The 14,837-nt window shown below is 43.3% G+C and overlaps 1 protein-coding gene across 1 annotated transcript in view; it reads left to right on the forward strand.

Moving 5' to 3' along the window:
• Positions 1–14,837, forward strand: part of LOC126474750 (uncharacterized) — a gene marked incomplete at its 5' end in the record, with an annotated part of 503,945 nt that overhangs the window by 173,505 nt on the left and 315,603 nt on the right. Inside the window, one exon of the mRNA XM_050102226.1 lies at positions 12,074–12,210. Within this exon, the coding sequence (XP_049958183.1) occupies positions 12,074–12,210 (137 nt within the window). The remainder of the gene's footprint in view (positions 1–12,073; positions 12,211–14,837) is intronic.

Raw genomic sequence — 14,837 nt, forward strand, 5'->3', positions numbered from 1 at the left:
CATTCAACTGCCTCAAGATCAGTTGCAAGTGAGAGCAACTTCAAAACGTCTGCTGTTCACGCTACCAACTTCATCACGTGCTGCACACCTGCAAATTTAGCACTATTTGTCTCTTCATGTACAAAACAATGAATCGTCTGTCGAGTGTTGTAATTCTTTGTTCTTTCATCGTCCACTAAATCTTTAATTTCCTTGTGTAGAATGTTGTAATGTCGCTCCATACAACGGTACGTGTCCACTATACGACTGTGCAATATGTGTTGAGATATTTCATCCTTCTGATTCGTGATTCCCACTGATTTCTTAAGGCCTGTCATGACAGATCGGTAGACGGCCTTTCTTTGTGTGAACAGCCACTGTACATCTGAACTTTCATTATGCCACTAACATATAGCGAACAATTCAGACCTCACGATTCTGCTAATCTGAGGAAGTTGTCCTGACTGAAAAGTGACGCACCAAATGCAGGAAGGAATTGCGTCGCATCGTACTGCTGAATGAAATTTCGTGCTTATCGCAGATTTCTGATGCATACCGAGTAGTGCCGAAGAGAGGCTGAGTCTCGCACCGCACGTGTGTAGTACACTGTGCATGCGGGCATCTCTGCACTCCGTGACCGATCCTCGTCTATTTGATAACGCTGCTCGAAGAGTTGTAGGAGCTTGGTGCTCATTCAGCCGATGACCAGCGTGGAGACTACGTAGGTCGATTGCACGGCACTGATCGAATGTCGCAAACAGTTGGGCTGGAAGCGTACGCAGGGCGATTCGCCTGCTGCTACCATTCGTTTTATGCAACCCGCATTACGTCTGTATCAAGAATGGGAACCAGGCAGCCGACAGCCACATAAGTGATTTAAGTTCTCTCTCAGAGGTTTGGGCAAATGTTAGCAAACGGAATCACTCTTAGAGAGAGAGAGAGAGAGAGAGAGAGAGAGAGAGAGAGAGAGAGAGAGGGAGGGAGAGAGAGAGAAACCTGACCACGAGTAATAATACGGTATCTTGGACCACCAATGTAGTCGTACGGGTTTTAGAGGTCTGTAAGTTCATTCTGTTTATAGTACTGAATCATTTGTAAATTGTTCAGAAACTCTGCCGTACAATGCGTGTTTCATCACCAGAAACAACGAAATTAACAGGAGGTATTAAAATGGCAAGTCTCGAAGTACCAACTTCCAGCATACGACCTCTGACCATTTATAGGAGATTAAGTACTATATATGGAACGAACTTACAGAGATATCCAAAATGTGTACAACTACGTCATTAATTACAGAAAGAAATTTGGAAACACTTGGGTAAGTACGTTAAAAATAAGATATATCTTAGTCCAAAAATACCGTGTAGCTCATAGCAAGGTTTCACTTGTATTTTTTACAACATTATTCCGTTTACTAACAGTCGCCCATAACCCTAAGAGGGAAGTTATATCAATAACTTGGCTGTCGCTTGTCTGTGTACCGTCCCTGATACAGACGTAGTGCGGGTTGCATAAAATGAATCGGTAGCGGCATCTGAAATACCCTGCGTACTCGCTCCAGCTGGGTTTGTTATCGCAGGAAATCATAGTCGGCTGTGTAAATGCTGGTTGGTGAGAGCATATGTCAGTATTGTCCACCGCTAACGGAAGATCGCCGCATTCTAGGGTGGTACTGCAGCGCTGTTGCTGCACCTAGCTGCAGAAGTACTTACTTGACTAGTCTGCATACACTTTTTATTGTTCGGTATACATGCTAGGAGCTGATAGCGTTACAGCACGGAAGAACTATTAAGGAAAATATTAGATTTTTCATTGTAGCATAGTTTTTTAACATATTAGGCATTTTAACCAATTCCCTTCTCAAAATTTTTAGTATGAGCCATAAAGACCTCGAAACTGTGCTCTAAAGAATGCTACCATGTGTGTGTGAAATCGTATGGGACTTAACTGCTAAGGTCATCAGTCCCTAAGCTTACACACTGCTTAACCTAAATTATTCTAAGAACAAACACACACACCCATTCCCGAGGGAGGACTCGAACCTCCGCCGGGACCAGACGCACAGTCTATGACTGCAGCGCCTTAGACCGCTAGGCTACTCCCGCGCGGCAATGCTATCATCATCATCATCATCGTCGTCGTCGTCGTCGTCATTATTATTATCATTATCTCATGTCAGTCCGAAATACACTGACCAAAAAAACTGCAACGCCAAAGAAAAAGTAGCGAAATGATATTTTGAGAATACAGTTGTCAAGGTTGTTGTTGTGGTCTTCAGTCCTGAGACTGGTTTGATGCAGCTCTCCATGCTACTCTATCCTGTGCAAGCTTCTTCATCTCCCAGTACGTACTGCAGCCTACATCCTTCTGAATGTGCTTAGTGTATTCATCTCTTGGTCTTCCTCTACGACTTTTAACCTCCACGCTGCCCTCCAATATTATATTTGTGATCCCTTGATGTCTCAGAACATCCCCGATCCCTTCTTCTAGACAAGTTGTGCCACAAAGGCCTCCCCAGTCCTACTCAGTACCTCCTCATTAGTTATGTGATCTACCCATCTAATGTTCAGCATTCTTCTGTAGCACCACATTTCGAAAGCTTCCATTCTCTTCTTGTCCAAACTATTTATCGTCCATGTTTCTGTGGTGTCACCGCCAGACGCCTCACTTGCTATGTGGTAGCCTTTAAATCGGCCGCGGTCCGTTAGTATAGGTCGGACCCGCGTGTCGCCACTATCAGTGATTGCAGACCGAGCGCCGCCACATGGCAGGTCTAGTCTAGAGAGACTCCCTAGCACTTGCCCACGTTGTACAGCCGACTTTGCTAGCGATGGTTCACTGTCTACATACGCTCTCATTTGCCGAGATGACAGTTTAGCATAGCCTTCAGCTACGTCATTTGCTACGACCTAGCAAGGCGCCATATTCAGTTACTATGTCTTCTGAACAGATAATATTGTGACTCATGTACCGTCAAGAGCGACGTTCATCATTAATGGATTAAAGTTAAGTATCAAACTATTTGCGTCCGCTTTCTGAATTCTAATTGCTTGTCATGTTCCAGACCTCACGTCAGTATAGTCCTTCCCTCCTCACGCAAGCCTGCGTGAGCTAAAACGCGTGCATTTCGGCCTCCTCTAGTAACACGGTGTTGGTTCTTCTGCCAACACAAGAGTTTCGCTCCCATACATGGCTACTCTCCAAACAAATACTTTCAGAAACGACTTCCTGACACTTAAATCTACACTCGATGTTAACAAATTTGTCTTCTTCAGAAACGCCTTCGTTGCCATTGCCAGTCTACATTTTATATCCTCTCTACTTCGACAATCACCAGTTATTTTGCTCCCCAAATAGCAAAAATCCTTTACTACTTTAAGTGTCTCATTTCCTAATCTAATTCCCTCAGCATCACCCGACATAATTTGAGTACATTCCATTATCCTCGTTTCGCTTTTGTTGATGTTCATCTTATATCCTCCTTTCAAGACACTGTCCATTCCGTTCAACTACTCTTCCAAGTCCTTTGCTGTCTCTGACAGAATTACAATGTCATCGGCGAACCTCAAGGTTTCTATTTCTTCTCCATGGATACCTACTCCGAATTTTTCTTTTGTTTCCTTTACTGCTTGCTCAATATGCAGATTGAATAACGTCGGGGAGAGACTACAACCCTGTCTCACTCCCTTCCCAACCACTGCTTCTCTCTCATGCCCCTTGACTCTTATAACTGCCATCTGGTTTCTGTACAAATTGTAAATAGCCTATCGCTCGCTGTATTTTACCCCTGCCACCTTCAGAATCTGAAAGAGAGTATTCCAGTCAACATTGTCAAAAGCTTTCTCTAAGTCTACAAATGTTAGAAACGTAGGTTTGCCTTTTCTTTATCTAGCTTCTAAAATAAGTCGTAGGGTCAGTTTTGCCTCACGTGTTCCCATATTTCTACGGAATCCAAACCGATCTTCCCCGAGGTCGGCTTGTTCCAGTTTTTCGTTGTCAAGGTAACATATCTAAATGATTAACACTCCGTGATTACTGGTTAATGTAAGTGCAAGATAAGCCATTGAAAAAGTGAAATGTTCGGCTGGAGACAATATGGTGACCGAGCAGCCCAAGGCAACATGTCGACACTGTGAGGAGCATGTTCAGTTACAACAGCGGTATGTGGGCGAGCGTTATTGTGTCGGAAAGCACCCTCTGGAATGCTGTTCATGAATGGCTGCACAGTGGTTTGAATCACCAGATTGACGTACAAATTTGCAATCAGGGTGCGTGGGATAGCCACGAGAGTGCTCCTGCTGTCATACGGATTTGCACCCCAGACCGTAACTCCAGGTGTAGGTCCAGTCTGTCTAGCACACACGTAGGTTGATTGCAGCGCCTCAACTACCCTGCTTCTAAACGACACCGAGGCATAACCAGCTTTCATCAGCAAACACAACAGCCTCCGCTCTACTGTCCAGTGCACTCGCATTTGACACCACTGAAGTCGGAAATGGCCTTGGTTTGGGGTCACCAGATTGCACGCTACAAGGCGTCTGCCTCGGAGCTGTCCTTGAAGTAATCGATTTGTAACAGTTCGTTGCGTCACTGGGTTGCCAGCTACTGCTCAAACGGCTGCTGCAGATGCAGTACGATGTGGCACAGCCATACATCGAACACAATGGTCTACCCACTTGGTAGTGCCACGTGCCCATCTGGAGCCAGGTCTTCTTGCGACCGTACAGTCCCGTGACCACACCTGCCAGCAATCACATACAGTGGTTACATTCCTGCCAAGTCTTTCTGCAGCATGAATTAACATGCAGCTTCTCGTAGTGATATTACACAACCTCCTGCAATCTCAGTGAGGTACTGATTATGGAGTCCAAGCTCGAAGGTAACCAACGATCACTACTGTTACAGCGTGTATTCAAAGAAAACCTAATTTGCAACCTCATAGTGGCGCTACTAGCGCCACTCTTATGCGAGTGACGTGAAACAGGAACTGACTTAATCTTTCAGTTGTAGAAACACGCCTACAAACTATTGTTTATGTCGCACAACTCATTCTTGGTCTTGCAGATTTTTTTCCTTCGGTGTTTTTGATGTTAGTGAAGCTTGTAAGTGACAGGGAGGACACGGTGGTCTTAATTAAATTTATGAAATAACATTTCGTAATAAAAATTTTAATGCCTGGACCGCAAAATTTTTGCTTATACAATTAAAGCGCGATAACTAGTTAATATTATTGATTAATATAACTACAAGGTGTACAACTTTGCTTCCGCCATTTGCCGATAGGTGGCGACAAGGGTAATTAGCGGTCGAAAGAAACAGATCGCAGACGTCAGGCACTTAGCATAGACCTCGCTCAACATAATCTCATTCAAACATTAGTCGATTTGTGTCTGCATCATAAAGCTGTTCTTGATTGAAAATTTCAGTTTACGAGCCTAATTCTCGTCATTTGCTGGAGGTGTTACTGTTTTGTTTAAATATGAAAAAACAGTGGCTGAGTCTCATCGAATGCTCTCAAGTAAGTACGGTAAGGACGCTATTAGTGAAAAAACGTGTCGTGAGTGGTTTCAGCGCTTCAAGAAAGGTGATTTTAACGTCGCAGTCCGGCATAGTGGTGGAAGAGAGAATGTTTTCGAAGATGCAGAATTGGAGACATTGCTGAGTGAAGACTCGTGTCAAACTCAAGACGAATTGGCAAGATTAGTGGGAGTGGCACAGCAAGCCATTTCAAAACGTCTCAAGGCTATGTGGATGATTCAGAAAAAAGGAACTTGGGTTCCGTGAGCTGAAACCAAGAGACGATGAACGGCGTTTGTGTGTTTGTGAACAGTTGCTTCAGAGGCAAAAACGGAAGGTATTTCTGCGTCACATTGTGACCGTGGACGAAAAATGGGTTTATTGCGATAACCCTAAACGCAAAACATAATGGGGATTTTCCGGCCATGCTTGCATGTCGACGGCCAAACTGAATAATCACGGCTCCAAGATCATGCTCTGCATTTGGTTGGATCAGCTCGGTGTCGTGTGCTGTGAGGTGTTAAAACCAAGTGAAACAATCGCAGGTGCTCGTTATCGAACGTAATTAATGCTTTTGAGCAGAGCATTGAAAGACAAACGGCCGCAATACAGCGAGAGGCACGATAAAGTGATTTTGCAGCACGACAACACCCGAACCCACGTTCCAAAAGAGGTCAAAACGTACTTGGAAACGTTGAAATGGGAAGTTCAACCCCGCCCGCGGTATTCTCCAGACATTGCTCCCTCTGACTATGACCTTTTTAGATCAATGGCGCATGGCCTGGCTGACCAACACTCCCGATCTCATGAAGAAGTCACAAATTGGATCGATTCGTCGATCGCTTCAAAAGATGAACAATTTTTTCGATGCGGGATTCGTACACTGCCCGAAAGATGGGAGAAAGTAGTGGCCAGCGATGGAAAATACTTTGAATGATACATGTGTAACCAATTTGTTTCATTAAAGCCCCAAATGTTGGGGAAAAAACGGTGGAAGCAAAGTTGTACACCTTTTATCTACACATCGTGTAACAGTAGAAAAAAGCGGCGAACATGCAGTAAAAACTATCATAATTAGCTGTAGTCATAGGATTATATTCATTCGTTATTGTGAGCCAACAAAACTATGCCCTTATGTAGTGTCAAACTTCATCGTGAGCGTGCGAGGTCATAAACCATAATCTCGCAAGATGATGGTGAAAAAAATAAAGAAAATAAAAAGACGAATGGCCGGTTGAATTAGTAATAACTCCATCAGAATCCTATTATTTGCATTTTTACAGCAGCTATTAGAGTAAGCACAGTATATGCAACAGTTACAATATTGTACAAGAAAGTCATCTTTACAAAATTCCCACAAATTGATGAAAACAGGTAAAATGCCAGAAGCCCAAACACCCTGGCACGACACCTCAAAACTAACATCACAGTCTCGATGGACACAATACGAATTCGTGTAATTGTATGATTACAGTTGATGATGACAGTTTGTATTGCATATTCAATGCTTCTTTATGGTTTGGACGATCTGAAGATGGTTATATGAAGCATCTACAATTACATCACTACTCTGCAATTCACAATGAAGTGTCCAGCAGAGGGTTCATCGACCACCTTCAAGCTATTTCTCTACCATTGCACTCTCGAACAGAGTGCAGGAAAACAGAGTACTTACACCTTTGCGTACTAGTTCTGATTTCTCTAGTTTTATTAAGATGATAATTTCTCCATATGCAGTTATCGTTCATTAATTATGTAAGAGAAAATCCGGGCACAGACATTGAAAGAAGTAATAATAATAAAAAAAATGTTTCAGAAGTATTTTGATGTACTTGAAACTTCTTGAAATATATGTCGCTCAATGCTTACGGCTAAGCGTAACCCCCTTAGTTCACAAAAATTCACCGTTGCTAGTGGTTTGAGACAGCGGAAGAGTATTGAGGGAGATTTCGCAGTAGGTGCCGCCACTCACTCGGACTGAGGCGCTTCCTGAACTGCAGAGGAAGAGAGCGGCGACCGACTCCTCGACAGCCGGAGAATCCCTTAAGCTCTCGGCTGCAATCACTGTCACCTCGGAACGTCGTCGGGCTCGTTACACAGGCTGTCGCGCGGAACGGTTCCGCGTGATTTCGAAACCGCTCCCACGAGCCCCCGATTCAGCAGGAGGCAAAACCAAAGTAACAGCGCCGTCGTAAGATATCGAGGGAAAGGTTTGCAAACGATGAGAAATTGTTAAAGTAAATGCAAATGAAATAATACGAAAATCATATCAACATATTTTAACTACCCAACTACCCGGTAATTGAGAATGAGAGCACTTGCGGACCTCCAATAAACTGTTAACATAATTTCAAACGTCTTCGAAAATTTTTCTCGCGGTGCTTCCCCACCTTCCCCCACAAAACGTAATGAACGGATTAAAGTTCATTGCTTTTTATATTATCGCTTTTCATGAATTAGAACGTCAAAAAAATGGTTCAAATGGCTCTGAGCACTATGGGACTTAACTGCTGTGGTCATCAATCCCCTAGAACTCAGAACTACTTAAACCTAACTAACCTAAGGACATCACACACATCCATGCCCGAGGCAGGATTCGAAACTGCGACCGTAGCGGTCACGCGGTTCCAGACTGTAGCGCCTATAACCGCACGGCCACTCCGGTCGGCTTAGAACGTCACCATCAGGCATGAAGTTTTAATTTATTCCCTCTTTGCTGTAACTATTTGCACATATTTTGCTGATAGTATCCCCATATAGCACGGAGTATAACTACAAACCTAATTATTCTATGACACGTAGATCGGTGATGTGACGTAATAAAAATAGTGATAAGGTCACTGACGAGGCACAAAAAATAGCCAGTTAGCTATAACTGAAATTGTTTATCAAAGATCAATAACACATCCACTCTCACGAGGGTTGAACCAAAACGTAAAGTAAGTCACTTTCTGAAATAGAACAATAGTTCTGGCAGCTGAAGGGCAGTTAGATTGTCACTGAAGTCTAAGTTTATTAAACACATACTCTGTGAAATTCCCAAAGCAGGCTCAGAGTAAATTAAAAACTGAATGAAATTTTAAGTGCCGTAGGGAGTAAAATTGTCTAACAATAAGTCCGGTGTGTACCCATTTAAAGGTTAAACAGGAATATATTTACAAGTCCACAAGTCTGCCACTATGACAGAGTCACAATCTCTTTAGCGAGGCGGCCACAAACACTCTAAGTCAACAGTTGCCATCTCCCAGGTTCACGAAGTCAGACGTGAATGGCAGCAACGTCATTGAGACAGCTATTGAGTGAGAATCGTGACTCAAAGAATCCTTGCAGAATGGGTGCTTGGCTCACGAAAGCTCACCCAGGGTGAATTCGTCTGGCCTGGCTTGAGGACTGCCCTAAAGAGCATGATCTATATAAGTAATAAAACCATTGACAACATTTACCTCTCCCACGATGTTCGCATGAAATCCCGTGATTCAAACAATGTATGTTCTTGAAGGTTTCCACAATGTTACTTTTCCTCTCTGCTACTTCTGTCCCCGCTCTCCCCTACCTTTAAATGTATCCCATTTTTCTTCTTTTATTCACACAGAAGATACTGTCATGTGAAATAGGATGAGATTTTTGGAAACATCCTGCACTTTAGTCTCATTTAAAAAGCGAAGTTGACACTGATAACTTTGCAATTGAAATAACTGTACCACGATACTATAAATGATTTAATGAGGACTTCCTTGCAGTTCATATGGATGGAAATAGAGCTTATTCTCCTCATTGCCTCAGTACTTTGTCTTAAATATTGAGTTTTCGTTACTTACTTGTCGCACATGTGACTAGGTGGTCCATCGAATGAAATGGACTTGGGTTTGACTCCCTGTCAGTCCCCCGAATTATGTCTGTCACTTCTTTCACGTCTATCATTGTTCCTCCATGTGAAAAAGCTGAGTTGTAACGTGCTTCAGAGTCGACGTTGAACCTTTGGATCATTTACAGCGACCTTCAATAGAGTCGTACTTAGTGAAGCACAGTGCTCTCCAAACCAAACTTCAGGTTTATCACAGCCTTATATACGAGGGACGTTCAATAGGTTATGTAACAGTTTTTTCTGAAATCAGGTTGGGTTTAGTCAGAATACCAGTTCACCATATTATTCCTCGCTCTTTTGGCCATGAAACCTTAGTATTAACGTAATTTCCGTTCAATACAACAGTCTTACGCTGCCTTACTGGGAGGGCCCGTGTGCCTACATGGTACCTATCTACTGGTCGACTTCGGAGGCAAAGCCGTGTTGCATCAATAACCTCCTCATCATCCACATACAGCTTCTCACGGAGTGCATCCTTCATTGGGCCAAACAGATGGAAGGCGGAATGTGCAAGATCTGGTACGCAGGGTGAACGAGGAAGAACAGTCAAGTGAAGCTTACTGAGGTCCTCCCGGGTACGTAGACTTCCGTGATGCCTTGCCTTGTCGAGGGGAAGGATAAGTTCGGTTGCATTTTTGTTGCGACGAACACGTTGAAATGGTTTCTTCAATTTCCTGAGCGTACCACAATACACTTCAGAGCTGATCGTTGCACCACGAGGGAGGACATGAAACAGAATAATCCCTTCAGCGTACCAGAAGACCGTCATCGTGACATTACTGGCAGAGGGTGTAACTTCGAACTTTTTCTTCGGAGTGAAACAGAAGTAAAATCCGACTTTCCCCAAGGAAGTCTTATAAGCCCTCTATTGATCCTGATCTATATTAACGATTCAGGAGACAATCTCAGTAGTCGTCTTAGATAGTTTGCAGATCATGCTGTCATTTACTGTCTTGTAAAGTCATCAGATGACCAAAACGATTTGCAAAATAATTTAGATAAGATATTTGTATGGTGCAAAAGTGGCAATTGACCGTGAATAAAGAAAATGTGAAGTTATTCACATGATTACTAAAAGGAATCCACTAAATTTCGACCACGCGGTAAGTCAGACGAATCTTAAGGCTGTAAATTCAACTAAATACTTAGGGATTACAATTACAAATAGCCTAAATTGGAACGATCACATAGATAATGTTGTGGGTAGATCAAACCAAAGACTGCATTGGCAGAACACTTAAAAGGTGCAAAAGATTACTAAAGAGACTGCTTACATCACGCTTGTCCGCCATATTCTGGAGTATTGCTGTGCGGTGTGAGATCCGCATCAGGTGGAACTGACGGATGACATCGAAAAAGGACAAAGAAGGGCGGCTCGTTTTCTATTACCGCGAAATAGGGAGATAGTACCACAGACATGATACGTGAATTGGGGTGGTAATAATTAAATCAAAGGCGTTTTTCGTTGTGACAGGATCTTCTCATGAAATTTCAATTCCCAGTTTTCTCCTCCGGTTGCGAAAACATTCTCTTGGCACTCACCTACACAGGCAGGAATGATCATCACGATAAAGTAAGAGAAATCAGGGCTCGCACAGAAAAATTTAAGTGCCCGTTTTTCCCGCGCATCGTTCGAGAGTGGAACCTCGGTGACAGCTTGGGGGTGGTTCATTGAGCCCTCTACCAGGCGCTTTATTGTGAATGGCAGAGTAATCACACAGATGTAGATGTGGTGTGGTGGTACTACATGGATTGCGTTTTGCTTCCGGTGCGAAGTGATGAACCGATGTTTCATCGGCTGTGACGATGATCGACAAAATATTGTCATAAGCCTGGTAAAGCGCAAGCAATTCCGTACAAATGGTCCTTTGTTGTTGTTTGTGATCTTTCATTAGGCGGCGAGGAACCAAACGAGTACATACTTTTGAGTTGCACGACTGGCGGACGAGAGTGTCAGTACTACCAACAGAGAAGTCCAGTTGAGCGCAAGGGGCTTGACTGTGATCCGTCATTCAACTCGAATGAGAGTGTCCGCACGTACCAACACTGCAGGATTCATAGGATATTGCGGGCAGCCAACACATGGGAGGTAGGACCTAAAGACTCACCTTGCTTTTGTCCACTGCCAGGCCTCTGATGACTCCGTGCTAGCGCCTATGAGTATCTGCGAGTCTCTTGTTTTCCTTCAAAGGAAACTAAATGCCAACTCTTTAGCTGGACCGTACCTCTGTTACAGACGCCATTTCCAAGGTTACGTTTAATGCCGCCACCTAACGTAACTTCCTGAAATTATCCTGACTGATGCGGGAATATTTCGCGATGTCGAACAACAAATTCCACATTTTTTTTAAACCGGTATCGGCCGATAAAAAATGGGGTGATGATTCTTGTCGTGTACTGAAAAGCGTGGTTGTCAGAGTCTGTAAAAATTTCCAAACTTTTCCCTGTCCATTCTCTCTGTTTTCCCTAATGATGGCGGGATGTGATGAGGACAACACAAACACACAGTTCTCAGGAGGACAAAATCGGCAACGCGGCCGGGAATCGAACCCGGAACCGTGATCCACAGGCACCAACGCTAACCACTAGATCACGGGCTGCGGACGACAGAAAAATATTCTGCATTATTTACTGAACATCCTTGTTCTTGTAACGCTGCATAGTTGATATATTATGTGGAGCACATTTTCAGAGTGTGATGTGTTGTTGCAGCGTGCAACCGGACTTTCTACGGCGAGCTGGGCCATACGTACGAGCTGGACGTCCACCGTCCCCGGGAGGAGCGACTGCCCTTCCTCTGCCACCTCACCTTCACCGCCAACGGCCACAGTCACGGAGATCTCGTGCAGGTGAGTACAGAACATTCTCTCTCAACTGATATGACACGAACCACTCCACACAACGTCTCTCGAAGATTTTAGCTTGTTTTTGCACCTCCAAAGTGGGGAGGTAACAATGAATAGTTATTTGAGGGTTGTGTGCCACATCCTCCCCACACAAGGAGTAGGCTCCTTGTATTTAACATCCTGATTTTGGAGCTTTTTATGACCCAAATCGAATTACAAGCGAATTTTTTTTATTGTTAATTCATCTCCCTCGCTCCCTATGACCTGGAGAAGGGCTATCAGCGGCACAAGAACCCGATTTTTAGCCAAAGGACAAGTAACATACATAAAGACGAAATACACGATAAATTCAAAGGAGAGATGTACAGGGTGACTGAGATGCCCCTAACGCTGTCGCTTTACGCAACCCGCAGTGTTACAGCTGCGCTTCAAAAACCAGGCGTGAGATTTTCATATTCTCTCGCTCGCTACACGCAAGCTTTTCGTCAACAGAAAAAATGAGCTGGACTTTTTTGTAGGAAATTTAACGTAGTTACAATGTGTACGGGGATCCGTTGTCGCTGGATGCCATAGTTTTCAAGTTATTCCAGAAAAACGTTCAAAAGTCACCTTCAAAGACGCCTTGACCTCACACTCATCCCTCACCAGTCAGGATTTCTAGTATTTTGTTCGTGGCACTCCCTCCTATCGCTGTACAAAAATTTCCGTTTAGACGATCTATTCACGATATTGTAATGAAATGAAACACTCGCAGTTGTCCTTTTGATGTTATTAATTATATAAAAACCAGTTTCCGTTGACTCAGTACACCATCGTTGGGGCTTAACATCGAAAGGATGGCTGTCAGTTTTTCATTTTCTTACATGAGTGAACAGGAAAGCCCCACAAACCTTTAATCAAAAGAATGGACATTTAAAAATTCCCGATATTCGACCGTTTTTGGTCTCACTACTAATTTAAACGTGACCATGAGGGTAATGAACGAAAAACGGCTTTTGTAAACGATACGCTAAAACTAATTATGTTAACAATTCGGTACAAACTTAACCTTTACAAGTACAGTACTTCCGTAGTTAAAAGGCCTGACATATACAACGATGTAATTGTGTATCTTATAATGTTAAAAATTCGGGAAACTGTTTAGTAAAATTTACAGAAACGCCACTTTTACAACTTTTAAGTGCTCGACTAAACCTGTAGCGTAATAAGGTCAGTTGGCGAAGACAAAAACGGGTGAAATGTGAGAAATAATTCAAGCAGTCGTAAATATTTATAGTGGCAGGGTGTGTGTCAGGAACTACGTACTATAAATGCTGACCGGTGGGGGCTGAGAGTGGGAGTGGGGGTATGTTAGAACGTCACTTTTTTACGTTTTTCTTGAGTAACTAGAAAACTACGGCCTCTGACGAAGACGTATCCGAGTACGAATTTTAACCACATAAAATTTGCTGCAAAAAGATTCTGTTCATTTTTTGTGTAGGACTAATAGTTTGCGCATAGCGAACGACAGAATCTGAAAATCTTCGTTGATCCGTTATGGATCGTGGGACGACGGCTGGCATGAACTTCTTGATGCAATAATTTACCCACAGCCGTATGTATTGTAGAAATTTATTTTATTTTATGAACTTCTATGTGCTACCAGTTTCGGCATTACATTGCTGTCCTCTTCAGGCCCCACTCGTCATAGTCGTAAAATCGCTATACACGGAAGGAGCCATATAGGAGCCATATAACTGGATCCGTTAATCAAATCGTCCTGCAACAGCTCTTGCTGGCCAGGCGACACAGACTGCAGGATTTCTAGGCACGGCGTCAGTCTGTGTCGCCTGGCCAGCAAGAGCTGTTGCAGGACGATTTGATTAACGGATCCAGTTATATGGCTCCTATATGGCTCCTTCCGTGTATAGCGATTTTACGACTATGACGAGTGGGGCCTAAAGATGGCAGCAATGTAATTCCAAAACTGGTAGCACATAGAAGTTCATAAAATAAAATAAATTTCAACAATACATACGGCTGTGGGCAAATTATTGCATCAAGAAGAATATGAAAATGTCTCGAGTGGTTTTTAGAGTCTAGCTATAAAGTGGCGATTTGTACAAAACGGGGGGTGGGGAATAATGTAAGGGTGCAGAACTGAAAGATAATGTCAATGGAGGAGTAGATGATGGGGACATAGGAACGGGGTAGTCAGGGCGTCGGTAAGGCCCCAATATGAAGGAGAAAAAGGGGTATAAAAAGATAGGGAGGAAAAGAAGAAAGAGGTAGGGAAAGATGGAGAGGAGAAGGGAAACGGAGCCCTGAAGAGATGGAAAAAGTAAGATGGATTTGTAATTGGCTGAATGGATAAACGTTGGGATTGGTTTCATTGTCTGGAACAGGTATAGTGTTGAAATTTCATTGCGAGAGAATGTATGATGTGCAAATGTAAGGTTAGTGGAATGTATGGCATATATGAGGTAGCGTACAAAGATTGACAGTTAGAGGGGAAACAACAGGATTATTGGAATCGCTTTTGCTGGTGGTGTAAGTTGTTCGAAGGTACTTGGTGTGAGAGAGGAGAGATACAAATTTGATGAGATGGTAAAGGAACTGTGTGGGGGAAAGGTTAACGGATGTGGAAAGCA

This window comes from Schistocerca serialis, chromosome 4, assembly GCF_023864345.2.
Source record: "Schistocerca serialis cubense isolate TAMUIC-IGC-003099 chromosome 4, iqSchSeri2.2, whole genome shotgun sequence".
NCBI classification, from domain to species: domain Eukaryota; kingdom Metazoa; phylum Arthropoda; class Insecta; order Orthoptera; family Acrididae; genus Schistocerca; species Schistocerca serialis.